Raw genomic sequence first — 26,275 nt, 5'->3', positions numbered from 1 at the left:
CAAGAATACCATATTCAGGAAAATTCTCTCTCAAAAAAACAAATAAAAGTCAAGACTTTCCCAGATAAATAATATCTGAAGTAGTTCATCACCACTAGACCTGTCTTTATAAGAAATGCTAAGTGGCGTCCTTCAATAAGATTGCTATACAGTAACATCAAACTATATGAAACTATAAAGCTCTCTGGTAAATGTATAGACAAATACAGAATATTGTAATGCTGTAATAGTGGTGTTAAATCACTTTTAATATATACTGAAGGAGCTAAAGGACAAAAGTGTAAAAATATGACTATAAAAATATGTTAATGGGTAGATATGCTATATTAAAAAGATGTTACTTATAAATAATACAAGGGGTGGGCAAATGAATAGAATTTTCATTTGTGAATGAAATTAAATTGTTATCAACTTAAAATAGCCTGTTTTACATAAATCCCATGATAACCACACAGAAAATATCTATAGAAGATACACAAAAGAAAATAAATATGAGTCACTACATACTGTTATTGAGACCTGTCTCTCTCTTTCAGCCAATCTCCAGGTACCCCTGATCTCATCTAAGTTATGTTCATAGATAGTTATAGACAAAGAACCTGAGGCTCTGGGAAGAAAAGGGACTCAGCCAGGAGTATTCAGAGAGATAGTGGCACAGCCCTGGTTAGATTCCATATCTCCTGGTTCCCAGTTTGGTGTTCCTGTTAAATTTCTTGTGACTAACCTGGGAAATATCCAGCTAAGCAGAGAGGCAACAGAGAAGCAATCAGTTGCTAGGGGGCTGGGGGGTGGTGGGCAGGGAGGGCGGTCATTAAAACTAGTCAGCAATAGACACAGATCTCCAATTTTAACAGGTTTTTATACGTATTTTGTTTCCATTATGGAAACAGTATCCATTCATTACAGGAACTTTTGAAATGGCAGACAAGCAGAAAAAGGAGAAAAATTATAATTCCACCAATTATATACACAACCATTAACACTTGAATTGCGCTCTTTCTGTCTTTTAATGAATAGATTGTTGAGTTTTCACTGAACTACACTCTTTCTGTATGTTCATTTTGTATCCTGCTTGTTTACAGTACTATAAGCATTTTCCATTTGCAAACATTTTCTTTCATAGCTACATAATATACTAGAGAGTAGTTGTGCCATGCTGAATGTTTTTTCTGACTTCACTATTTCAAATGACACTAAAATGAACATGTATCTGTGTATACGATAGTTGTTCCACATTTACCGAGCACTTATCTACCTTGGTCATGTACCAAGGTGAAATGATAACATTAAAGAATGTAAGGATTTTTCAGTGTTTTGGTACATAGTTCCACATCACTTATAATACATATTTTCTTGTTCTTGTTCAGTCACCCAGTCATGTCCGACTCTTCATGACCCCATAGACTATAGCACACCAGGCATAAAAAGACATATTTTCTTATTTATGTGCAATTTTACAAACATTGTTTTTGAATTCTAGAAATAGAAAGAACCCAAATATAGACAACTACTGAATATCCTGGCATATTCCTTTCCAATCTTTTTGAAAGCGTATACATATACACACATAATTAGCAAATTGAGATCATTATGCTTAGGTTTGGTCTTTGGCAAAATAGTTTATGAGCTTATTTCCATGTCAAGAAACAATACTTACAGACCAAACAGATTTTATTAATCACAGCATTTTATCCCAGTCATACAGGCATACTCTCGCTCATCCACTCACAGTACAGCAATACCCATATCCCCAGACCCCGTAATAGGACAGTTCTCAAGGAGTCACCCTGGTTGTAGTTCTCATGAGAAGTCTCTGAGAAACTGACTCTAGAATGGATATAGGAAGTTGCAATAAACATTTCCATAAACTGGCACTTCTGCAGAACTGAGTGATATTCCAACATGCCAATCACCAGGAACTGCTGTAGGTCCCGAAACTCGGTCGCTTGCTTTCATCAGAAGATGTTCACAAAATCACAGCAGTTAAGGCAGAAACTTTGGCATCAGAACATTCCAGGCCTAAGTCATGACTCTGCCTCCTACTGTCTATGTTGCTTAACCTACATAACTTCTCTAAACCTCAGTCTCCTCATATGCAAAATTGAGTGACAATGCTTGCTAACTCATAGTTTGAAATGACGATCAGACAAGGCAAAGCGTGTAAAATACTTAGCAACATGGTATAGTAGGCACTCAATCAATTTCAGCTATAATTATTCTTTTTTGAGAAAGTCTGGCAACACTTGTCTCTGATCCCTCAGAGCTTTGTCTTCTCACTCACAAATAGGACTTTCTTTTTCCTCGTTTATCTACTAACAGACAATGCCTTTTATCTGATAATTCCCAAAGCAGATATTCTGGCAATGAATATGGCATTTCACAATGTTATCATATTTGTCTTATCGCAAATGCTATTAATTGCTCAAAATATTGAAATTGTCATTAATTATTTTTAATAAATAATTTTACTTCAGGCTTACTAGTGCCAGAAGCTTATATGACAGTATCTTCTTCAATCTTTACAAGCCTGTAAAGTATTTTTATGACCACTTTTCAAGTGAGCAAACTAGCATAGAGGCAGTTTAAGAAATTCGTTGAAGATCACACTTAGATGTTGAAGACTCAGGATTTGAATCCAAGCCTGTTAGACTTCAAACCCTAAGCCCCATTCACTTGGCCACGAGTCAGCAAACTTTTTTATGCAAAGAGCCACATAGTAAATATTTTATACTTTACAGACTATATGGTCTCCATCATAACTACCCTCCTCTACCAGTGTAGCATGGAAGCAGCCACAAACAGCACAGAACCTTTTGGACACTGACGTTTTAATTTCATATCATTTCTGACCAAGTGCTCAGATGGGAGAGCTTCTTTGAGATGAAAATATAGGGACCAAGAAACATCAGTTTTTCATTTCATTGCTTCCCGCTTTCCTCACCCAAATTCTCTTCTCTGGTGGTGCAAGACTCCAGGGAGATGTCAACACATTATTCTACCAAGAAGCTCCTTGGAGGTACAGTGGTCTGATTGCATGGGTTTAGTGTCACACTGCAAATATCTCTTTCATTCATTCCCTGAACCTTTGTATATGACGAGAAAGACGCCAGTCACTGGAGAGAAAGTCAATGCCCACCATTGTTCTCATTGCCTTGGCTTCCTTTCCCTGCCTGCTGTTACATCTCCATGGGAGAAGGCATTCCTAGATGTGTCCTTGCAAGAGCTTGTCTCTGATCCCTCACAGATTTCTCTTCTCACTCACAAATATGACTTTCTCTTTCTGTATGTATCTATTAACAGACAATCCTCTGTAAATTGGTAATTCCCAAAGCAATAATTCTGGTAATGAATATGGCAGTTCCCAATGTTCACTTAAAGACATGTAGCTCTCTTAAAAAGAAGAGGTGTACTGGGTATATTCTGTTCAAATAATGCATGAAGCCTTCTCCCTGCCATTTGGGAAATAAATAAAATCTATGGACTGGGACTCATGAACTCCAGGCTCAAGTCTGCCACTAACTTGGCAGGTGTCCTTAAGAAAGCCATTTGACTTCTCTAAGTTCAGTTAGTTCCTGAGGCATACCATCTGATACCCTGCAGTTACTGGGAACATTGGAAGTTGACAATTCTCAGCTAAAAGCCCCTCTGGATTTTGTCTTGGCTGAAATATTCGTGTAGCCCAAAGCTGCATTTAATGATTGGTTGGTCATTGCAAGAGTACAAAGGTCTGGTCCCCTTGATCAATTTGGTACTGTTCTGCAGGGAGATCCCAGCTTCTGGGTTCCCTGTAGAATTAGCTACACCTTTGCTGGAACTACATGGATTTTTAACTCCTCCCTCTGCCCAGGTCTCCTTTTCCTTCCTTGCAGATATTGATCCTGAAAGCCTCCCCAATAAAATTCTTGCACACAAATCTCCACTCAGCCTTACCCAAGATTCAGAGTTTGCCACCCACCTGGGACACTCGTCCTTCCCTTTCCCATCAACCCAATAAGCAGGCTGTGCTAGATACCTCATTTCTGTCCATAAATAGGAATAAAGCACAGTGGCCCAACTGCCAGGTGTATAATATAATCAGCAGAGGCAGCAGTGGCTGGATCTCATGTGCCTCTGAATCCAGCTGTAATTCTGAATTACAGAATCCAGGACACAGCTCTTCAAATGCTATGAAACAAGTGGTTCACTGGCAACAGAGGCACTGAATATTAGGACCTCTGGGTTGGAGCCCTGTCTCTGCCACTTACTTGTTGCATGACTCCAGGTGAGTCTCTCTGCTGGGTCTCATTTTCTTAATCTACCAAATAAGAGGCTTTGTCATTCCCTTCTCTTAACTTTAAACAAATTTATGCCATCTCTGCTTTGAAAAGAAAGTTATTTTTTGGAAAAAATCAGTCTCTCATTCAATATCATACAAAAGCACACATTAGGTGCCTAATTGTTCATGACACTGTCTGGTGCCTTATGCAGGGCTGATTCTCAGAACCCTTTGGCCTGAACTGAATGATGTGAATAAAAAGTCACCTTGCCAAAGAGGCAGCCTCCCTGGATTCAACGTGCCACTCAACCACAAAGGAGAAATCTGCTGGAAGTTCACTCTTCAATACATGAGATTGTCATGCATTCAGGGGATGACTAGAAAGGAATGGAAACTAATGGACGTAGAGTACCTGCTAAGTTTCTTTCACTTACCTTCACCTTTTTACATAGTTAATTTCATTCCAGCAACAATACCTGAAAGTAAGCCATTGCCCTCTCCATGTTATAGATGAAGCCTGTAGAGAACACACGACAAACCAGGGTCATGCATGGAGAATGCGGAAGAATGAAGGCTAGAAGCCACCGTAGTTTCACTGCACTGTAACAGAGGCGCCTGCTCCATTGCTTCCTTGAGTTGGGAGACTCCTTGATGGCAGGTCCCACATTTCTCTTATTTGTATCCTGAGCACCTAGCACAGCGGTAAGCATTTGTTGTTACTAAACTCATGTGTATGACATTAATTAATTAAGAACTCCTGACTTCTTTTGCCATCGTTATTATACCAACACACAATCAGTCTTGCTTCTTTACCTCAAAATTTCTATAAAAATGATCCATCTTGAGACAAAAGATCAATCCCGACTCACAAGAATGTAGCTTTTTACAGTCTGCCAACTTACATGGGGACACCAGTCACTTGTCCACTTGAGGACTCCATGGCTGGCTAACTAGTCTCCGCTCTGTTTACTTGCATGAGACTAGCTCACTTGGGCCAGCCAAGCGAGGGCTTCCATTGATTTTTACTAAAAAGCCATTATGCTTCTGAAAGCTGTTGCATTTTAAGATGGTTTAAATGCATCCATCTTGTCATTTTTAACCATGCCCACAAAAAGCATCCTAAAGATACTTGATCGTTCAATTAGACTAAATGAGGCCAATGTATATGCTGCTGCCGCAGAGGTTATCATGCTTAATAAAACATACTTTATAAACCCCATGAAGGCTGTAATTAAATTTACAGGAAGCCTTCCGCACAACTTGAACAAAGGGTGCCTGAATGGTGTGTGTGGGTCTGTGTCTGTGGGTGTGTGTTTTGTGAGTGCTTGTGTGTATTGTAAAGTCCTGTTCCATAAGGATTATAGCTCCCCTGCTGTTTGGAAAAGATAATTTCACTTGTAACACTAATAACTTGAGCAGGGGAGAAGCTGGCCTGGTGAATGGAATGCACTTCACTGCACATCTTGGCTCAGCTAGAAATCGGAAACAGATGGTCCTTGCGGCTGGTTTCCCACTCGAGCCCGCTCACTGCCAGCCTGTGGTCTTCAGTGAGCTGCTGCTGGCAGTCTGTGACTTGAACATAGTAGGACAGTGGCAAAAGAAATCAAATCTTTTCCAATGAGCAGCAAGTTATAATGAAATTTGACAGATCTGACATTCTATACCCAACATCTAGTTAGAATATATTAACCTTTTAGTTTTCTTAAGCGCCTTGCATAGAAGTTGTGAATATACTTATTAGAGGGTTGTGTTGTATGCATGTTTTCCCTTTCCTTTTTTTTTCCTTTTTAACAGGGGGCAGAGGGTTTAGTTCAATCTTGGGTGGCAGCTGGTTGACAGAAAATGCAGAGAAAATAAAAGAGAATTTCTAAATGGCAGTGAAGAACAAGAACTGCCACTAAACCCAGTTCTTCACAGGGCACAGGCGGGTGAGTTTCTGCTGAAAAAAATTATCAATATTTTTCTTGAACAAAAAGATACATATCCTAGATCAAAAATCTGGACAATCTCTGGGCATATTATTAAAATGGATGGGGCTGTCTGGACCCCCTGGCATTTTCTTCAATTCTGCCCTTTTCAGCTTTGCAGCATTTGCTTCTGCCATACGGTGAGAAAACCATGCCAGGTGACTTGGGACACTGTTTTATTTTATTTTATTTTTTTTTAAGTTCCCACACTCATGCCTAGTAATATGAGTACCTGTGCAAAAGACTTTGATACTTTCATCATAAAGGGCTAAATCTCCCACCAGAGACTTTGGCATTTTTCTAGGCTTCAGCAGAACTAGACTGTCTATCCTTTCGTGTAGATTCTTCCTCTGGTTTCAGAGCTTACATGTGAGTGACATTTTTATTTTCAGTGTTAGACAGTGATGTCCTGAACATCATTTTAGGATTTTCCACCTGATTAAAGTTAGAAAAGACCTTGGCTATAGATAATCTCTCTTTCATACAAGCTTTTTTTCAAGTCTTAGATACCCATTGCCCTAAACTGAACTTCAGTTTCAGCAACAGGGTACATTTCTAATTTCATTATTTTCAAAAATTTGGAGAGTTGTTTCATTAAGCTTAACAACCAAGGATAGAAAAGAAATTTTTTAAAATCTTCTGAGAGCTAGCTAACTAGAGCAGGAAAAGCTGGGCTTTCTTGTCAAGTAAGTACCAGGCTGTCTCAGCTCTTCAAACTTTTGTATGTGTCCTTAGGCAAGGCTCTTACCTTTTGGATCTTGACCTGCAAATTGAAAATAATACTAACCTTCTAGGTTGTTGTAAAGCTTAAATGGTATATCACACCTGAAAGTACCTCAACAAGCACTTAGCAGGTGCTGAGTGCTTTCATGGTTTGGAGGCAGCACCAGCCTGGTAAAGCTCTGGAGTCATAATTTCTAGCCTTGAATACTTCTTCCATCTCTAGCTCCAGGATCCAAAACAAGTTGCTTCAACTCTTAGAGCCTGTTTTCTTGCTTTTAAAATAGAGTTACTAACAGATCCAACCTCATAGGACCTATCTGAAAAGAAAAATCTTACAACAGTGCCTAGCTAAGAGGAAGCACTCAGTGTTAGCTATTGCACATAAAATCAAGTTGCTCTTCTCCTAAGTTTCAAATTTCTAATAGCCCTAGAAACAAAGCTTCAAAAGGAAAAAAAAAAAAAAGGTACTTGCCAGCATTGCAAAAGTTTCTACTAAATGAGTGAATGAATGAATAAATGAATGACCTGTGTTCATTAAAGAAAATGAGAGTATAATCTGTCTCTAAGAGTACCAGTGGATGATATGGATAAGAAGGCAACAGGAATTCAAAGGTGCTAGACATCACTGCAGACTGGGGTCTTGAAGAAGGGTGTTAACTAGTAAAAGCAGATGTACTAGAATGGTCAGTAGTTCAAGGTAAATGAAAAGGCTCTTAAAATATGAGATGAATGCAAATTTCAAATCAGCTAATGTTCTGTGCCTTTTTACCATCTTTCTCTCACTATTTAGGGAGCCCCTATTGTTTGCCCATCATAGAGTTTGACCTCATAGCTACTGAGATAAACAAGACACGGCCCCTGCCCTCAAGCATCTCAAGGTTCAGGAGGGAAGGCTGACTGGGAGGCAGATGGTTCCAGAAAAGGGTACTAAGAGCTGAATGGAGCAAGGCACAGATTTTTAGGGAAGCACAGAGTGAAGGTACCTAACTCAGTCTCACAGGGCAGAACCGGAAGCAGAAAGAAAGGGGATTCCCTCCACAAAGGAATAATAGTAACAAAACATCATTAACAAAATAATAATTTTGCTTGAAAACTTGTTACATATCAGGAACTATTGATTTTATGCATATTTTTACTAACTTTATATTTATATATGTATGTATGTATGTATGTATATATTTAATAACAATTGCTATCTTCATTTTTCTGATTAGGACTCAGAGAATCAAAGTTGTTAAGTAACCTGGAAGTGGTCACACAGTAACTAACCAAGCCAGCATATGGGCAACTGGACTTCAGAAACTGTCTTTCCAATGACTCTGCTATCCAGCCTCTGAAAATCATTAATATTCCATTTCATGTTGACTTTTAGCAGCATACATCAAAAAACAAAATCTTGCCTTGGTATTGCACACCTGTTGGCAGTGAAGTCTTCAAGGTCTTTACCCAAATAAACTGCAGTAAACACACAGATGGGAATGCCCCAGTCCCTCAGTTCTTCCAGGTTCTTCCATTCAACCAAGGCAGGTGGGTAGCTGATTTGGACAGCATTGGCCACAGACCACCAGAAAGAGGCTGGAAAGTGACTTGTTCTTTGCCCCAGGGGGCTCTTGTTATGAGAAAACGATTCCTGTTCTAATGTTCCTCCACAGTCAGTCGGGCCATACTCCTCATCCATGCCCTGCAGTTTAACCCACCGTTTGACTTCACAGCTAAGAGGACTCCTACTTCTTAGAAAACACGTTCCAAGGAAGTAAGAAAGTTCCAATCCGGATGGGCTCATTTCTTGACAAAAGTGCTGTCTTTGCCTCAGATTCATTCACGTGCAGTGGGAAGAAGTATTCAAATGACAAGAGTTAAATTCAAAACATGTAGCCACTTTCTGTTAAATTTTTTTTGTGACTGAAAGCAAACCATTTAGATGTTTGTTTCCAAAAAGGCATCTGTCAGCAATCAAAGGGGAAAAATGCATAAAGCAAATGCAATTGTTTGGAGTAGCATTTCCTGGATCATGTTAAATGCTTGAATTGCTCCCCATTATGCTCACCAAATAATTTTATTTCCCACAATAATTGCAATATTTAACATGTTTTATTTAATCTTGTTTTAAGGCTATTAACAACAGGCCACACTGTGAAAAGATTGATTGCTATATGGGAAAGGACAGTTTCCACCAGCCTCTTAGAGAACAATGATAAAGTTAAATGCACCTAATTGTTTTGGATTTAAAACACTATTATCCAATAATATTTCTCATTTCTTTGTTCAAAACTACTTTGCCATCTCCTGTAAAATCCTCCTGAGTATTCCATCATTCACAGAATGAAATCTGGACTCCAGTTTACCTTATGCCTCATTCATTCATAAACAATGTGTGTGCATGGGGTGTTCTGAGTCTCAGAAATGCACCTACTCAGATCAGAGACACCTTCAACTTCAGAGTCTGCTGCAGGACAAATTAAAAATTGTACCCACGAACCTGGACCCACAAATCCAAAATACCCTTGTGCCTTTGTACTCTAGAAGAAGGCTGAGCAGACTCTAAAGCAAGGGAACTGTGGTTTTGTCTGCTTGTCAGAGGCAAGTTGGAAAGGATGAGATGGAACAAGAGGTTGATTCAAAGGCAGAATGCTACTTCATTTCTTTTCTTTTTTCCCTTTTATTTCTGGTTTATTCTATTTTACACTTATACAGAATTTTCAACTCTTTTCTATTTTGTTCTCCAAATGGTAAGCTGAAGAAAGACTAGGTCATTTTAATGATGTTGCAGTTATACAAGGCAACAACTGTTTTGACTGGCAAGGTTTTGCTTGTGGACACCTAAAGTAACTTAGTGTTCCCTGTGCTTCTGACTCTCTTTCTCAACAGAGAGGTGACACCAAAAGAATAAAGACTACAAATGCTTCTAAGAGTAATGCTAATATCCATATTTGATAATCATTTTCAATACCACTGCCTACACTCATTTGGAGAAATCCCATTAAATGAGGGATGAGAAAGGGGGAAAATGCCATACTTACTAGATTTGTGGTTCATTCTGTAAGAAGCAGTCTGTAGATAGTGCTTTAAATGCTTAAACATTTCAGGTGCAACTGGATAAAATTTGCTTTGCCAGAATTATGTTTGTCAAAGCAGCCATTTTGCTGATGCTAAGTGGTTAAAATAACACCAACTAAGGAAGAGGTCAGAAATAGGAAAACAAAAGCCACCAAAATTTCACCTCTTTGGAACTGATATTGGGCCTGAATAAGTTCATCTAAATATTATTCAGTTGAAAACGTGACTAGAACAAAATCTCTTGGATAGTCTGGCTATAAATGCACAACTTTTCAAATAATCACAGTTCAGTTACCCTAAAAAACACTGGAGATAAATTCTCCCATGCTCCAGAGTGCCGATACAGGAGACCTGGAGTATAAAGAATTATAATATCATTGCTAACTTCTTGGAGATGAGCAAATCGTTTGTATTTAGGGGAAAAAAATGGGATGTGTTTGGTACATGATTCTTATAAAGGTATTTCTGCACTTCCTAATTTCACACAGTTAGCAAGAATAAAATACAACAAATCCAAGACATCCTTTCTATTTCTTTCTCCCATCTTAGTCCTAAAGTCAAATGACTTGAAATTCAGCAGTTTCTTGGAGGTCTCAGTTAAATTTAAAAAAATTATTTTTACAACCATTCTTATTGGTAGGTCCATGTGGTGGTTTATTTTTCCTGCTAAAGAAAGGATGTGTGGCTAAAAATCCCTGTGAAGAAGATGGCTTGGTTACAGTAAGGAAATCAGATGCAGTTTTCCCTGAATAAGGACGTCCTCAGTCAAGTTTAGCCTGAATTGTGTTAACCTGGGTTGAAAATAACAGAACCACTTTATTAACAAACAATGGAAAAGCCCAGAATTAACTTTTGTTTAAAAAAAGGTGCACCCAAAGATAGACATGGTACCTAACCTAGATGAGAACTTGTGAAATATCAGTAATGTATTTCCTCCTAGAAAAACACACATGTAAATACAATACCAGCAGAACCAAAAAGCAAGGGACCTGAATGTTGTCCTCTCATGTTTTTGTTCCTTCACAACCAAATCAACTGATGAATCATTTTTAAAAAATAAGGTAAGGAAACATATTTTTTCCCCAGACTTTTTGTATTCCTTGGGAAACCTGTTCAGCTGTCCACAGACTTAGTTTTAGACTTTTTGCTTTGCTTCCAACAAGATGTGTAAGACAAGAAAACTGAACTAAACACTTTTTTAAATGCACAGCTCACGTTCCTGAGAAAAGTGGCTGTGAAAAACAGATACTGAATCAGACTTAAAGTCGAAGAAGGGGGTGGTGGTGTAGAAAGAAAAAAAAGCCCAAAACATCGCATGATAGTCTCTAAGCAGTTCCATCTGTCAAGCAGAAATTTTAGGCTAATAGCCTGTGGCGATCCCTCCGCAGTCCACTACCTGCCTTTGTCCTATTAAATCTCTTTATTCTCCTTAAAAAAAAAAAAAAAAAGAGGGGGGATTGGTTGTTGGAAGGAAAGGAAAACCCTTGCAGACCAAAATCATCTGAGTGATGAAGCCCTAATTTTAACTGCCTCGCTTTGATGTGTAGCAGTGGGTTCTTGTTTTTTAAAAAGGAGAGAGAAGACAGTGCTAGGAGCAGAAGAGTTTTCATCTCCACTTCACCTTGCCACTGGGTCTGTGAGAGATTGGTTCATTGTCAAGGAGATTTTTTTTTTTACCCATGATTCCATATGGTATGGACCGGACTACATGTTGCCCCACATGCCACTGCAAATGTTTTCTCAATTAGGTGTCTTATCTCCCGTGAGTTAGCATCAGATGAAGCTTGCTGACAGCGTAATGGCAGGGAAAGCTTCCGACGGCTCCATCAAATGGCAGCTCTGCTACGACATCTCGGCCAGAACTTGGTGGATGGTGAGTTGGCAGCCGGGGCTGCTTTTTTTTTTTTTTTTCCCTTTTCTATTTTCCCTCCCTCTTTGACAAAATGTCCCAGACCTCACATTCATCAAATTCACATTTGATTTTTTTCACACTCTTCAGTGAGGCAGCCTCACACCGCTTCCTCCTGCCATCCTCTCTCTGCCACTCTGAGACTTGAGTTCCCAGGAAGGCTTGTCCTGCTTTTCCACAGGACAGTGAATGGGAGTCGTTGTGTTTCTGTTTTTTTGCTTGTTTGTTTTTATTTTTTTAAGAGAATATCAGAAGTTTTAAGGGAGAAGTGGATATTTTAGCCAAGTCGAACTTGGGGTTTGAAAAAAAACAGAGACACGTTTATCCTGGCCCTCAGGCTTTAGTCCCTCTGTCTAGCTTCACGTCCTCCTTACTTTTGTTTTCAGGGACTCTGGGGTGTGTGGTTTTTCCTTGACTGTGGTATTTTTTGAGGACACATGTTGGGTGCTGGGAGAAGCTAACCCTGGGTGAGTTCGGCTGTTTGCCCCATTAACTGGATGGCCTGAAGTCACCTGTGGGAGACCTCTGGGTCCCCACTCCCTGTTTTCCATCCGGGACCCTCAGCCCTCATTTAACTTTCCCCCGTTTGTTTATGTCAAAGCAGGTCTTCAGTCTCTCAGGAACTCTAGCACTGAGTGAGAAAGACTCGCACACCCTATCTTTTCAAAATTCTGGGTCCAAATAAAGTTTTAGTAAAAGTTCCATCCTGCAGCCGCGGAATGAGTTAACTCACATGTCACGGTCAAGCAGGCCAGACAACCTTTGACATCCTGGATCTGTAAGAGGTAGAACAAGTTGGGAGGATGCACAATAGCTTATTGTCACGGGAGATGCAACTCCGGTGCCGAAGAAAGTCCTCAAATCATTACCGCCCTCGTTAGGGTGGTGTTCGTTAAGGATTAATTCGTTAGCAGCGCATTTCTAGTTTTCCGTAATTATTATTCTTGCGGCAAGCGTGAATTCTTCCAGGGAGTGAAAAAAAAGTTTGCTGCCAGGACAATGAATGTATTATCCGTTCCTAACTGGACCGTGAACTTCAGCTCATTTCACATAGATATCAGTTTAAGAAAAAAATGAGAGGGAGAGAGAGAGGAAGAGAGTGGTGTTGGAGGAGGCTGGCGAATGGAATTACAAGACGCACAAGTTGGTTTCATTGTATGCTCTCCGGGAAGAGTTCTCCTTTCCTCTTCCTGAACCAGTGGTGGCATCATTTTGGCATGTTTTAGGAATTCTGAGGACTGAGAGACTATTAAAAGTGAGCTTCTGCAGGATTCTATTCGGCTGCTTCTTGGGGTGCAGAAGGATGTGCATTCTAAGGACTCTTGAGTTAAGGTGGTTGTGGGTATGTGTGTCCATATGTGTGTGAACTTGCAATTTCTTAACTAGACCTTAGAAACTTTACCAGTGATTTCAGGACAATGTTACTCGAGGCTTTTGGTTAATTAGACTAGCAGTAGGCTATTCACTTCCATCCTGAACTTTTATTCAGGGCACTTGTTTTCCCATAAGAGTTTCTGCCAGCAAGAACAAGGTTTGCTTGTATGCAGTGATGTTGTCTATTGCTTTAGCGTTATACAGCTTGTTAAACACTAGAAATGAACATACTGATTGGTTTAGCTATTATTTTCTAAGCTAAGTTGTAAGTTAAAAAAAAAACTGCACGCTGATGTCATATTCTGGGTGACATTCTACTTCCCTGTATTTCAAGAGTTCATAGATTTTATAGACTGTTACTTTTTATGGCAAATTGTGTCATCTTTTTTTTCTTTCTTGCAAAGATCACCAAATGCTCCTCTTTTTGTAACTCAGAAAACTGTCATTTCTTTTATGTAAAGTTTACTTGGAAGTTGCTTTTCATTTAAAATTATTTTACAGATGTTTTACCGCCGGGAATATAAAATATAAAAGTGGTGGAAACATTTAGCAATGCAGTCGACTAAAAATAAACAATGCTGTAAGCTCACATGCTGCTGTTTAGGCTGTATACTGCAGGAAGTTTCTCCACTTCAGTCCTTCTAGATCTTTGCTTTGAAAAGGAGTGAGAAATCAGAGTGCTCTTTAAAGAACTTGTAGAAGCTACCATAGAGAGTAAATCGATTTTTATTTCCCTCAAAGGTGACCACAGACCACAGCGTTTTAGATCTGCCTATTCCAAATAACTCTAATGTAAACTTCCCATTACTGATGGGAAATTGAGGACTTTGGGGTCGGGAGGGAGAGGATTAATTTAAAATTAAAACAAATTTTGCATTTTCTCTTAGCTCTTATCTTTCCTTGAATAGCATTCACTTCCTCTCCCTCCACACCCCTTCGTCACCCCAAACAATTTTTCCCAATTCAAAAAAAAAAAGAAATTTTTAGACATGCCCCTAGCTGATATGCTTCTTTAACCAAAGAACAGTACAAGATCTGAGTTTCGCACTAAAGGCAAATAAAGCTTTAAAATTACCTCATGCGTCATCTGGCTGCACAGACTCCGGGCTGCATAGTGGGAACCTCCGGCTTGGTCCTCCCAGCATACAAAGGCAACTCAGTGAATGCCCCCTCCGCCCGTGGAGGCTCGGCCTCAGCTGCCAGCACCGGGATATGCAATTTTGCTTTTTAATGAATCGTAAACAATTTGTATGGCAAATGAGTTTGTTTGTTTTAGTTTGGGGGCATATGTTGGACCAGGTTGTAGACATCCATTACCGACTCCAAATTTTGGGGGTGAGAATGGAGAGAGAGCCTCAGATCATTTTTATTTTTCTAAATAATAAAGACCCTACTAGAATGAAAGAAACCAGTTAATCAAAGACTGAGAGTAACAACCTCTCTCATCTTTCCTCTCTCTCCCTCTCCATCCCCACCCCCTCTCCTAATGTACCCTGGCTTACAGTAGGGTTTTAACTTCACTTTTTGATAACTAATTGGAGAGCAGTTGGCTAAATTAATCAGGGGCTTTTTGAAGTACAAATTTTAGCTTTGTCTTTATAAAGCTACGTCTGTCTGAGAAACAAGTGTTTTAAAATGAGAAATACTGAGAAGTGCCTTCTCTGTCTTCTATCACTTTTTTTTTTTTTTTTTGCTGAAGATAATGTCTTGAAGGACATAGGGTATAAGAAATGCTAAATACACTTTCGTTATCAAATTGGAATAAGAAACAGGTCTTGATACGCAAAGTCAAATGAGAACTTTTATTCCAGCCCAAGAAGTTGTAAACAACTTAGAAGTTAACAAGAGACCAGGGTTCGAGCATGCACATTTTAACAGTAATTACCTTTGGCGCTGCCACTTATGAGAAATCTTTTGATATCTGAGCCACTTCTCTAATGCTTTAATCATGCAAATCAAGAAATAGATATTACGTATCAACTTAATCTAGCTATGTTGTGACATCTCTATTTGAAACCTTCCGGTATAAAACTCTGGAAAACCCTTGTGAAATTTTCCTTCACTCCAAATGATATGGAAGTGCCCTGAATGTCTGTATATGCTTCAAAATATAATTCTATCCAGTGGAGTTACCTTCATTCTACCTACTTGGCATTAAAGTAAAGGCAGAATAAACCTTCTCCTCTTCCTAACGATTAGCTGATAACAAGATACTATAGGATTATTTTTATGTGAACTACAAATTTGTCTTGCCTCTATGATCAAATTTAAAAACTCACAGTGACTATTAAATGAAGGCTATTAAATCATCCTGCATCTCCCTCACTCCCTAGGTTCCCAAGCACTTATTTTGGAAGTATTCTCTTTAGAAATTGCCATACAAGTTTTCAGTCAAGAACTATCCAAATTTTTGCATCTCAGATTTTGTGTGCCATGAAAATGCTTGGGCAGGAACGATATGCTATGCCTTATAATGTAAATGCCTTTAAATATATATATTTATGCATATATAGACAGATAGGTATAGATAAATTAGCAAGGTACTTCTATGAAATACTGTCTTTCTGTGCTCAACAATTTAAAAAAACTCTCAACTCCAGCCTACTTTTCAAATGATTGGCAGTCCTAACCGCTGCAGACAGAAAAATTCATATTTCATGCAAACCTTTTGTTGTTATTTGCTTAGTTTCACATCTAATGTTGTATTTATTGTTTCAATTTTTGAACTGTTATTTCAGAATGAAACAACTTTTGTTAGATATTGGCTTCCATATTCCTAAGAAGACATTGCTTAATGAAAATTTTTCTGTGCATCTGCTCTAGCTCTTTCATGATGACGAGTAAAATAACTTGGAATTCGCCACAATAGCCATAAAATGAAAACAATTAAAATCAGAGAATTCTGAAAATAATAAATCTTATCTGCTCAGCATCCAGTATTTTATCAAAAGAAAGTGTTCGTGATAAACAGATCTACACACATTTATTTCAAGCATTTACACACTCCACGTGAACTTGTTTTTAAATATACAGTTGCCTTATTTTATCGATCATTATAAAGATGTGCAACTCAATTAATCTAAGAAAATGCATTAATTTCAAAGGTCTCTGTACACCCCAAAAACTATTTTCTCACAGTACTAACAATAATCGATTGAATGAAGTAGAATATTTTTCTCCCACATACACTAAGAAATTATCCTTATCATTTTCTTTTTGGTTAGCCTTACACAACATTTTTTCAAAGTACCATTTACTATACTTAGAAACAGATACATTAAGCTATGTTCCTATTTTTTTCTTTAAATCAAATTATGATCCAAACGTACTTCATCCAGAAATGTGATTGGTTACTTAAGTTAGCCTATGTACTTCTACTATCTTTTTTAAAATCTTGATTTCCTGTTATTACACTCGTATTTCTCCTGTGAACTTTAAACAGTAAAATAAGTGCTTTGTCCTTACTTATTTTCTAGTTGATTTTCCTTCACCTGTCCCGAATATTGTCAGGAATGTTTCTAATTTAAAACCAAAAGAATCAGGGGCTGATTAGAAGACAGGAAATTGGAGGATTAAACTGTCTGGTTGAACTTCCTTTACTTATCAGCACTCAGTAATTCACACTGGATTACAAACTCAACAGGACCATTTTTACAATGCATTGTTCCTTCTGGGTGTTTACATATACACAGTGTCTCTGAGGGAGTCTGTATGCGCGTATGTGTGTGTGTACATGTGCACGCTATCTGTGTCTGTGTGTGCATTCATGAGCATGAGAGAAAAGGGTCAGCAGCTGGTAGTTATAAGTAGATGCTTTTAAGAGGAGCAGTTTTAAACCAAAGGGGCTTATACTAGCGGTATGAAAGTTCATTCAAAGACTATAATCCCAGGATATTCTCAAAACTTTCTTATTAAAACAGTTCTGTGAAACCAAGCAAATAAGGATACTACAAAGGAGAAAGCAAGATGCACTATTTGAGAAGTGAAAAGTAGTTGGTGGTCCCTTATGCAGTTCATCTCTCCATAGTTCTGCTCCAAAATCCCAACACCCATAGGATGAGTGAGTCGGGAAAGTGAGAGAGTTCATCTAAGAGGCTTCCCAAGCCCTCTTGAGATCCCCTTGGCACCAGCTGAGAAAGGACTCTCTCTTACTAGGATAGCAGGTCTGAACATTTCAGGTGACCTTATACTGTGAAATGAGTGTTTGGCAAGGAATTAAATAACAAACCAGTGGAAGTAGGTTAGGATTCATCTCATGCCATTAGATCATTAAAATTTGAAAATAAATAAAAAATAAACCACCGCCCTTGATTTTTACCATGTCTTATATATTTGCAGAGCTATGTTCTAGAAACCATGCTGAGAATTATTTTTCCTGACTCCACTCTGCTCACCAGTCTTGTCCTCAATAAATATTTGTGGATGTGGCTTAAGAGAGCTCCAGAATAATATTTAACAGTTTTTCCTGCTTCTAATTGAAATGGTGCATTCTACTGAGAAAAATAGATGGAAAAAAATATGGAATATGTGATCTGGCAAAATGAATTGGTCAGTTGCACTGGTAGGTCTGGGGGTTAAAACTCGAGAGCTTGTTCTGGTGGTCTTTCATTCATTCACCAAATATGTACTGAGCCCTGACTGAGAGCCTGGGACAGAGGGGGCTAGGAAATCAACTGCTGCTTCTGTCAGATGCCATCATTTAAGCTTTAAAGGTTCTCAGATGCCAACCTCTCTCACCTAACTGAAAATTTCATCCTAACAGCTAGCATTTATTGAATACAAACTGTCTACTAGAATCTCTCCTAGGTGCTTCAGGTATATATATATATATTTTTCATTTAATCCTCATCATCATACTATTGCCTCATTTTACATAGAAAGGAACCAAGACTCAGGAAAGGTGGCACACTGCCCAAGGCCCAAGGATGGCCACACTCCTAGAATGAGCTGCTCAGACCACAGGCCCACTGGCTTCAGCTTGGGTCAAACTTGTCATGAAAAGGTCAGTTCTTTTAGCACTAGAAGATGTTTCAGAACTTTATAGCATTAGGATCAGGCATCCATTTGTATAATGGTATTGTCGGGGCACAAGTCTGCTAAGAAAATAGAGACACAGAAATTACAACGTGTTAAAAAGCAAGATACTTTTTAACTGGGCATCTTGTGATGCCCAGTCCCTGTTCTGGAAGAGTTATACAAAAAAAAAAAAGTTTGTATGTGACATAAACCTGTCACCAACTAACAAACTCATAAAAGACATGGGAGAGTCTGATGCAAAGAATATACCCAGTCTTATTAAAACACACCCTTTCATCAGAAGATAGATGGCTCAGGGAAAACCCAGAGTGTTTAAGTTCTTGCTGAATATTAGGGACATTTTTTTCTCTAAGAAATGTAATCTATATTTAGCAAATATTTCACTTGTAGTTTTAAACGGAGCATACCATTTTAAAAAGACCATCCTTCCAAAGAAAGGTTCCTGGAGCTTCTCTTTCTCTCTAATATGCTGAAATACCAAAATAGAACAGTATTGCTATTTAATATTTTTCCTTGCCCCGTGAATCGCCAATTAAAGGTTTATTCCACCATACTTTTCTGTAAGAGAAAATACAATGCAGGATATATACTGCTTAATGGCAAAGATCTTAATATACTCCCTGTAAGTAAACATCTATTTTCCAGACAACTGCTGACCATAAGAAATATGTCTCAGCCAGAACCCTTTAATGGTGCCACATGTTGGACATATTTTTCTATTCTTCATAATCCAAATTTCTTTTGCGGTCCTTGATGCACACATGCTATCACTGGCTGTTTGAAATGGATGATAATTGGGAATAATGACCGGGTCAGAGGTGGGGACGTATGCTGGGCAAAGCAGTCCTCCAACAGGTCGCAATGCCGCAGGCCGGGGCGGGGGCGGGGGGGCAGTGCTCGTAGCGGGGACTTCATGCTTGTGAACTGAATCAGACATTCAATTAATGCAGCTGACCCTTCTCACCTCAGTAGGTACCACACTGTGTGCACCATCTCCCCACATAACCTACGTGTCAACAACGTCTATACCCATATATTGTCTGAAAATGCTCTTCCCAGGATGGTCCCATCTGCCTCCCTAACCCCTAAATCGTCCTCAGCCACCCTCTCCCCCGCCCAGAATTGCACGACTCTAGTCCTGCTGATGAAATGCCTTAGCAGCTGGGTTTGATAAGCTCCCTTCACATGTTGAAAAACTAAACATTGTGGGCTAAATAATTGATTTCACCCGTTCATTTAAGAATCAATTAAAATCATCACAAATTGTTGTGTTGTGTTTTAAGAAAAACATCAACCTCGATTCTCATTTTTCTGTGAATGTGAGAGAAAATTTAGTAACAGTTGAATGAAGCCTTAGTAACAGGTGCTAAAGTCTGGTCTCCCTCCTAGTGATGAGGAGGAATCCTAGAACACTTGTAACCATTACCCAACACTGGGTACAAGTTGATAGAGTATTATCTGTAGAACTGCCTAAGGAAGAAAGGAACAGAAGGGAAATTACTATAGGAGGTGTTGATGTAATTTCTCAATTGAAAACTACAGAAATGAGAGGGCTTCTTGCAGGGGGCCACATACACAAATATCTTCAGACCAGGTCAGCCACAGTAAAGATGTAATAAACTGGTAGGAACAGTGGGATCTGTGAGAAACTGGGGAGTGATACTTACTTACCACTAAACAACAGTGAAAACAACACCACATTCACCACACAAAACTCATCCGCTACCCTGGGGGCCTAAAACGATTGAGTGCAGACCATGGATCAGAAGATAGAGTGGGATTCGGGCATCAAAGTGTTTCACTCCACAAAAAGCGAGGAACTTAAAGGAAAATACCCCTGGGGAAAAGATCATAGCAACGTAAACTGCATAAACTACACTGCAGGTTCAACCGTTCACATCTGATGCTTTTCTCCTGGCAGGCTTTTGTGGGTGGGAGAAGGGAGGCAGAGGACCCTTCTGCCTTTTGGTAAGTATCCAAAGTAGGGGCTGGGGCCCTCAAGCAGGAAAGGCAGTTGGCAGAAAGGGGAGCGAGGAGATATGGGAGGATGTGGAAAGCATGCTGAGATGGGAGCTCGGGGAAGCACCAGACATGCTTGCTGAGCCTCATCTTCCCACCCCAGTTCCCTTTATTCTAGCCCCAGGTTTCTCAAAGTGGGCTTAGTACCCCTAGCCTTTTGTGGAACATTCTAGAAAAGGATACTTCAGTGGCACACAGCAGGGTACTCATGCCTTTCTCTCCACCCAGCAAATTCTACCCTCCTGAAGGTCCAGGATGAATGAAGCCTTCCCAGGTTCCCCAGAGGCAAAATGAGTCACGTCCCCACTGCCTCCTGGACCCACAGCCTATTGCTCATAGTATTAAGACTCTGATGAAATTGTGTTGGTGTTATTCTGTTTACTATCCTGCTCCACTATGTTACTTGCTCCATTAGAATGAAGTCTAGGTCTCAGTGTTCTTTTTATCTCCAGTCACAGAGATAAAAAGCCTGTAGCAAGTATCCCCAAGAAAGAGGTTCTGTGATGCTCAGTCAGCAGTTGGAGAAGTGAGAGCAATCAGAACTAGGGGCCTTCCCTGACTCTGCTTCCACTTCTCTGAGCACCGGAGGTCATTCAGCAATGTTGCCTGGCTGTGTTTTTGCAGAGATTTTTCACTGCTGTGTGTTCACTGCTTCCTCTGCATAAGGACTGGACCCAGCAAGCACACTGCACACGCATGAGCTAATCCTCGAAACCCGGAAACAGCGACACAGGCATAGAGAACAAATGTATGGAAACCAAGGGGGAAAGGGATGAGCTGGGAGACTGGGATTGGCATATACGCACTACTGTGTATAAAATAGGTAACTAATGAGAAATTCCCAGGTTGCGTTAGTGGTAAAGAACCCACCTGCCACTGCAGGAGACGCAAGAGACTCAGGCTCCAGCTCTAGGTTGGGAAGATCCCCTGGAGTAGGAAATGGTAAAAGCCACCCCAGTATTCTTATCGGGAAAATTAGATGGACTGAGGAGCCTGGAGGGCTACAGTCCACGGTGCCACAAAAAGTCAGACACGATGGAGAGACTGAACAAAAACAAAGCAGTGAGAATCTACAGGATAGCACACTCTACTCAGGGCTCTGCGGTGACCTAAATGGGAAGGAAATCCAAAAAAGTGGGGATATATGTACACATATAGCTGATACACTTTGCTGTCCAGTAGAAACTAACACAGCATTGTAAAGCGACTGTACTCCAATACATATGTTTCAAGAACCTTTCTGTGACTCCAATATCATTATCTGCCCTCCACCAGCGAGGAAACCAAGCAGAGGTGAAGAAGCTAGCTAAGTAGTTGGACAAATTCCCTAGCTGTTTTTCACTCCTACACTGTACTACCACCAAGATACCCAACACTGCCACACTGTGACTCCATCTCAAAGGAAAAAGACTGTGATAAGTAAATGGGGACAAAGTTTCACTCCGGTTTACAAAGGACAAGGGGAAGTCCCAGACTCTAAAGCTTCCCCTGAAGTCAAAATCACAAAAGAGTGGGTCAAGATCTGGGGTCTCTAGTGATCTTTCCACTAAGTACCCGTGGTGGTTAATCATAGTGTATGGTACTGTGTAATTAAAAGCAAACAAGTGTTTTCCACCCCCTCTGAGGATTACAGGAGATTTTCATTGTTTTTCTTTCTGCTTGTCTGTATTTCTTTTCATTTTTCTATAACAAGCATATATTTTTATTTATAAAAATGATATTTAACAAAATCATACTCCCTAACAATATTAATCCTATTCCCTTGATCTCATGCAACAGAAGTAGCACCAGCTGCAAACATGCATGGACATCATAGGACATTGGACTCTGAGGATGTGCATATTTTCAAAGTTGAGTGAAAATTCATTATTCATTAACTTCCATACTTAACTGCTATTTTTAAGATTTCCTTTCCTATAGTGTAGCATAGCAATCAGGAACACAGATTTCAGATTCAGGTGGACCTGAGTGAATCTTGGCCTTGCTTTGGATGACTAGCGACAGTGACAGAAAAATTTTGAATCAGGTTCCTGAAACTTGAAAATGTAATAATCATCATAGTGCTGATGTGAGGTTTAAATGAAACAAGGCGCATTACACAAGCCAGAAACCTGGGAGGCATTCTAACACCTTCCTCTTGTTTATTCCATGTACCTAACTTAAAATTAATCTCATTGAATTTACCTCCTAAATAGTTCCCAAATTCATCTCCACCACCCCCCTACAGTCTAAGCTACCATCGTGTCTAGCCAGTATTGCCGCAGTAGCCTCCTAACTGGTCTCATTGCATGCATGTTTGCCCCCTGCAATTTGTTCTTAACACTTAAGGCGGAAGGATCTTTTCAAACACCAGTAATCTGTGATTTCAATGGATTACACCTTCTTTTAAATAAAGTCCTTAAAAAGGCCTGTATAGGGTTGCCTCTCTAAGCTTGTCTGGGGCCATTCTTCTTCTCTCTGAACATACTCCAGCTAGTTAGTTAGCTACTTTTAGCTTTGAAATTCCCAAAATGTCACATCCTATAAACAGCCTTCTCTTTTCTCTAGAACATATTCTCTTGTAGTTAACATTTCCACACCTACTGTTCTCAGTACAAACATGGCTTTTTCAGGAAGACTTCCCTGTCCCTAGATGGTATCAGAGTACTCTCCTGATGGATTCTGAGAGCACCCTAGACTTTCCAGCAGGGCACTTAGCACTCCTTATAGTCATAAATGTAGGTGATTATTTTATTACTTTCTGTTTTTCCCCAAAGACTATAAGCTCCATAAAGAATAATGCTTTGCTCATGTATATATTCTTGCATTCAGAACAGCACCAGGCACATAGTGGGTGGTAAGTCAAAGCTTCATTTAATGAGCAAATGGATGGTACAGTGCTTAAGATACCAAGCACTGAGCGAGTCTTTATTATTATTATCATAATCAATATGTTATACATACAGATAGGTGTTTAACCCTGGAGAAGGAAATGGCAACCCACTTCAGTATTCTTGCCTGGACAATCCCCACGGACAGAGGAGCCTGGCGGGCTAGAGTGCATGGGGTTGCAAGAGTCGGACACAACTTAGTGACTAAACTACCACCAGAGGTGTTTAAATGTAGATATATTGTCCTGAGGCTTCCCTGATGGCTCAGATGGTAAAGAATCTGCTAGCAATGCGGGAGATTCCTGGGTTGGGAAAATCCTTTGGAGAAAGGAATGTGACAACCCACTCTAATATTCTTGGAGAATTCCATGGACAGAAGAGCCTGGAGGGCTACAGCCTATGAGGTTGCAAGAGTCAAACACGACTGAGTAACTAACATGTCCTTTAAAGAAAACTCATTTAAAAAAATGGAGACTTAAGAGTTGAGAGCCTCAACCTGGGCTTGATTCCTGGCCTTGTCATGTCTTAAGAGTGAAACTTGGCCATGTGATTTCACATCTTTGATTGTGTGTGTCTGTGCTAAGTCACTTCAGTCCTGTCCGATGCTGTGCAAACCTGTGGACTGTAGCTCACCAGGCTCCTCTGTCCATGGGATTCTCCAGGCAAGAACACTGGAGTGGGTTGCTGTGCCTTCCTCCCAGGGATCTTCCCAACCCAGGGATTGAACCCGGGTCTCTTAAGTCTCCTGCATTAGTAGGTGGATTCTTTACCACTAGCGCCATCTAGGAAGCCCATCTTTGATTGCTGAGAGTTAAATGAGATAATACCAATGATGTGATTAGTATGGTGCTTGGCATATGGTAAATATTTAGCAAATGGTTTATTATTATCATCATTATTATAGATAATTCCCAATCTTCCTCTAATAGTCTATATGGACCTTAGAAAGCCTCTTAACCTCTCTGGTTATTACCTTCATCATCTTTGGAATAATAATGTCATTCTCACATGGTTCACAGGGCTCTTTGGGGAATAAAATAAGTCAGCAGGTGGAAAAGTTTCTCTGAAAATTATGAAGTGCAAAAGATATGTAAGATGCTGCTATTGACAAACCTAAGAAACACAGGTTCTATGTAAACACATTCAACCAAAATTAGCATTGCTTTTTCTAAATCTTCTAAGAGTGAGGTTCAGCACACCTCCTCAACAGTGACTTCAAGTAGTTGATAACTAAATGTATGTTAAGTATAGAGACCATATAGTTTAGGAACATACTTTGTAGAATGAGAATGCCTGTATCAAATCCCTCTTACACAACTTTCCATCAGGGTGACCACAGGCAAATTGCCTAATCTGTTCATCTGAAGAGTGGGACAAATGACAATACTTGTGTCATGGATTGCTATAAGGATTAAATTACATAAATTGTATAAATCATCAAGAACCATGCCTAGACACATGTTATACATGTAATACACATATTCAACCATCATTAAGATTGTAGTTATTTTTGTTGTTACTGCTATCTTCATTATCATGTTGGCTGTCACTTTTTAAGAGATTGATACGCAAGGTTATGGGAAGATACTAATAGCCAGGTAGTCAAACAGTATATAACAGATTCGTTCTTCCAAGATGGTACCTTCGGATTTAGAGGCAAAGAAATTGCTCCCCTAACATGTTGGATTAATCTGCCCTAGCAACTCAGTTTGGGCAACACAAGGACCATGTGGCTTAGACACCTTAGAAACAGAGAGAGTATATGAAAGAACATCCTGCTAACAATAGCCTCATCCCATGCTGTGGACATCACACATTTTGTGATAAAATTTCATGCAACCAAATGTGCTCCCCTTCTCAAGATATAATTCCATTTCCCAAGATATTTAGTGAGATATCTTAAATGATATCACTTAAATTCATGCTGAGTTACAAGCATGCTTTCTACACTTGAAACTGTCACATGTTAAATTCAGTGTAACAACCTTTATGCAACAATTTCTGTGGAATATCAGTGACCTCTTATTCCCTTGGGAGAGAGAACCATGGCCTGTGTATGACTAACTCACAAGTTTTATCTATTACAGTAGGGTGCAGTGAAAAAAAAAAACAGTAACTGTATCTTTATTCAAGAAAAAATGTATTGGGAAATTATAAGTGTATAGCCAATGTTAATTTTAAAATAATAATAATAGATAACATGTTATTGAGTACATCCCTGTGCCCGGCCCTCTACCAACTACTTTACTTGAATAGCCCTATGTAATATTCCCATTTTACAGATTATAAACTGGGATGTTAAGTAACTTCAGTTCAGTTCAGTTCAGTCACTCAGTCGTGTCCGACTCTTTGCGACCCCATGGACTGCAGCACACCAAGCCTCCCTGTCCATCACCAACTCCCGGAGTTTACTCAAACTCATGTCCATCGAATCAGTGCTGCCATCCAACCATCTCATCCTCTGTCAGCCTTCTCCTCTGCCTTCAATCTTTCCCAGCACCAGGGTCTTTTCAAATGAGTCAGTTCTTCACATCAGGTGGCCAAAGTATTGGAGTTACCTAAATTTAATTTCAAAAGTCAGGAAGTGACCTGGGATGTGAATGGTAGTCCAAAACTCATGTTCTTAACCACCTGGATATACTATCTAATTTAATATGCTGTTACACTGGTGTTTGCTATTTAAACTTTACATTAACTATTAATCTTATTTAGTTTTTTTCTGTGTGGGGAATAATAACCACAAAGCTGGCACTGAGATCCAGGGTTCAAGGTTGCAGCACTAAAGACCTTCTGGAAAATCTAATAATCAAGCCCTTTTAAGTACCCTCTTTGTGATGAGTCATTGGATAGAACTAGAATCTCTGGTTTTAAAAGGCTTCTATCTAGGAGTCCCTAATGCAATCCTTGCCAATGTTCAATACCTAAGATAAGAAAGAAGACAGGATTTCTTAAAAATACTGACAACTGGTACTAAGAAATTTCTCACTGGTATTTCTGGTAGGAAGTTCCACTAACCACACATCTATGATGTCGAATAGAAACATATAATTAGTGACTCCTGACT

At 39.5% G+C, this 26,275-nt stretch overlaps 1 protein-coding gene across 1 annotated transcript in view; it reads left to right on the top strand.

Moving 5' to 3' along the window:
• The first annotated feature begins 11,779 nt into the window (after positions 1 to 11,779).
• Positions 11,780 to 26,275, top strand: part of NFIA (nuclear factor I A) — a 624,340-nt gene continuing 609,844 nt past the window's right edge. Inside the window, exon 1 of the mRNA XM_068965476.1 lies at positions 11,780 to 11,875. Within this exon, the coding sequence (XP_068821577.1) occupies positions 11,780 to 11,875 (96 nt within the window). The remainder of the gene's footprint in view (positions 11,876 to 26,275) is intronic.

Source organism: Capricornis sumatraensis, chromosome 2, assembly GCF_032405125.1.
Source record: "Capricornis sumatraensis isolate serow.1 chromosome 2, serow.2, whole genome shotgun sequence".
In the NCBI taxonomy this organism is placed as follows: Eukaryota; Metazoa; Chordata; class Mammalia; order Artiodactyla; family Bovidae; genus Capricornis; species Capricornis sumatraensis.
This window is presented reverse-complemented; position numbering and strand designations above follow the sequence as displayed.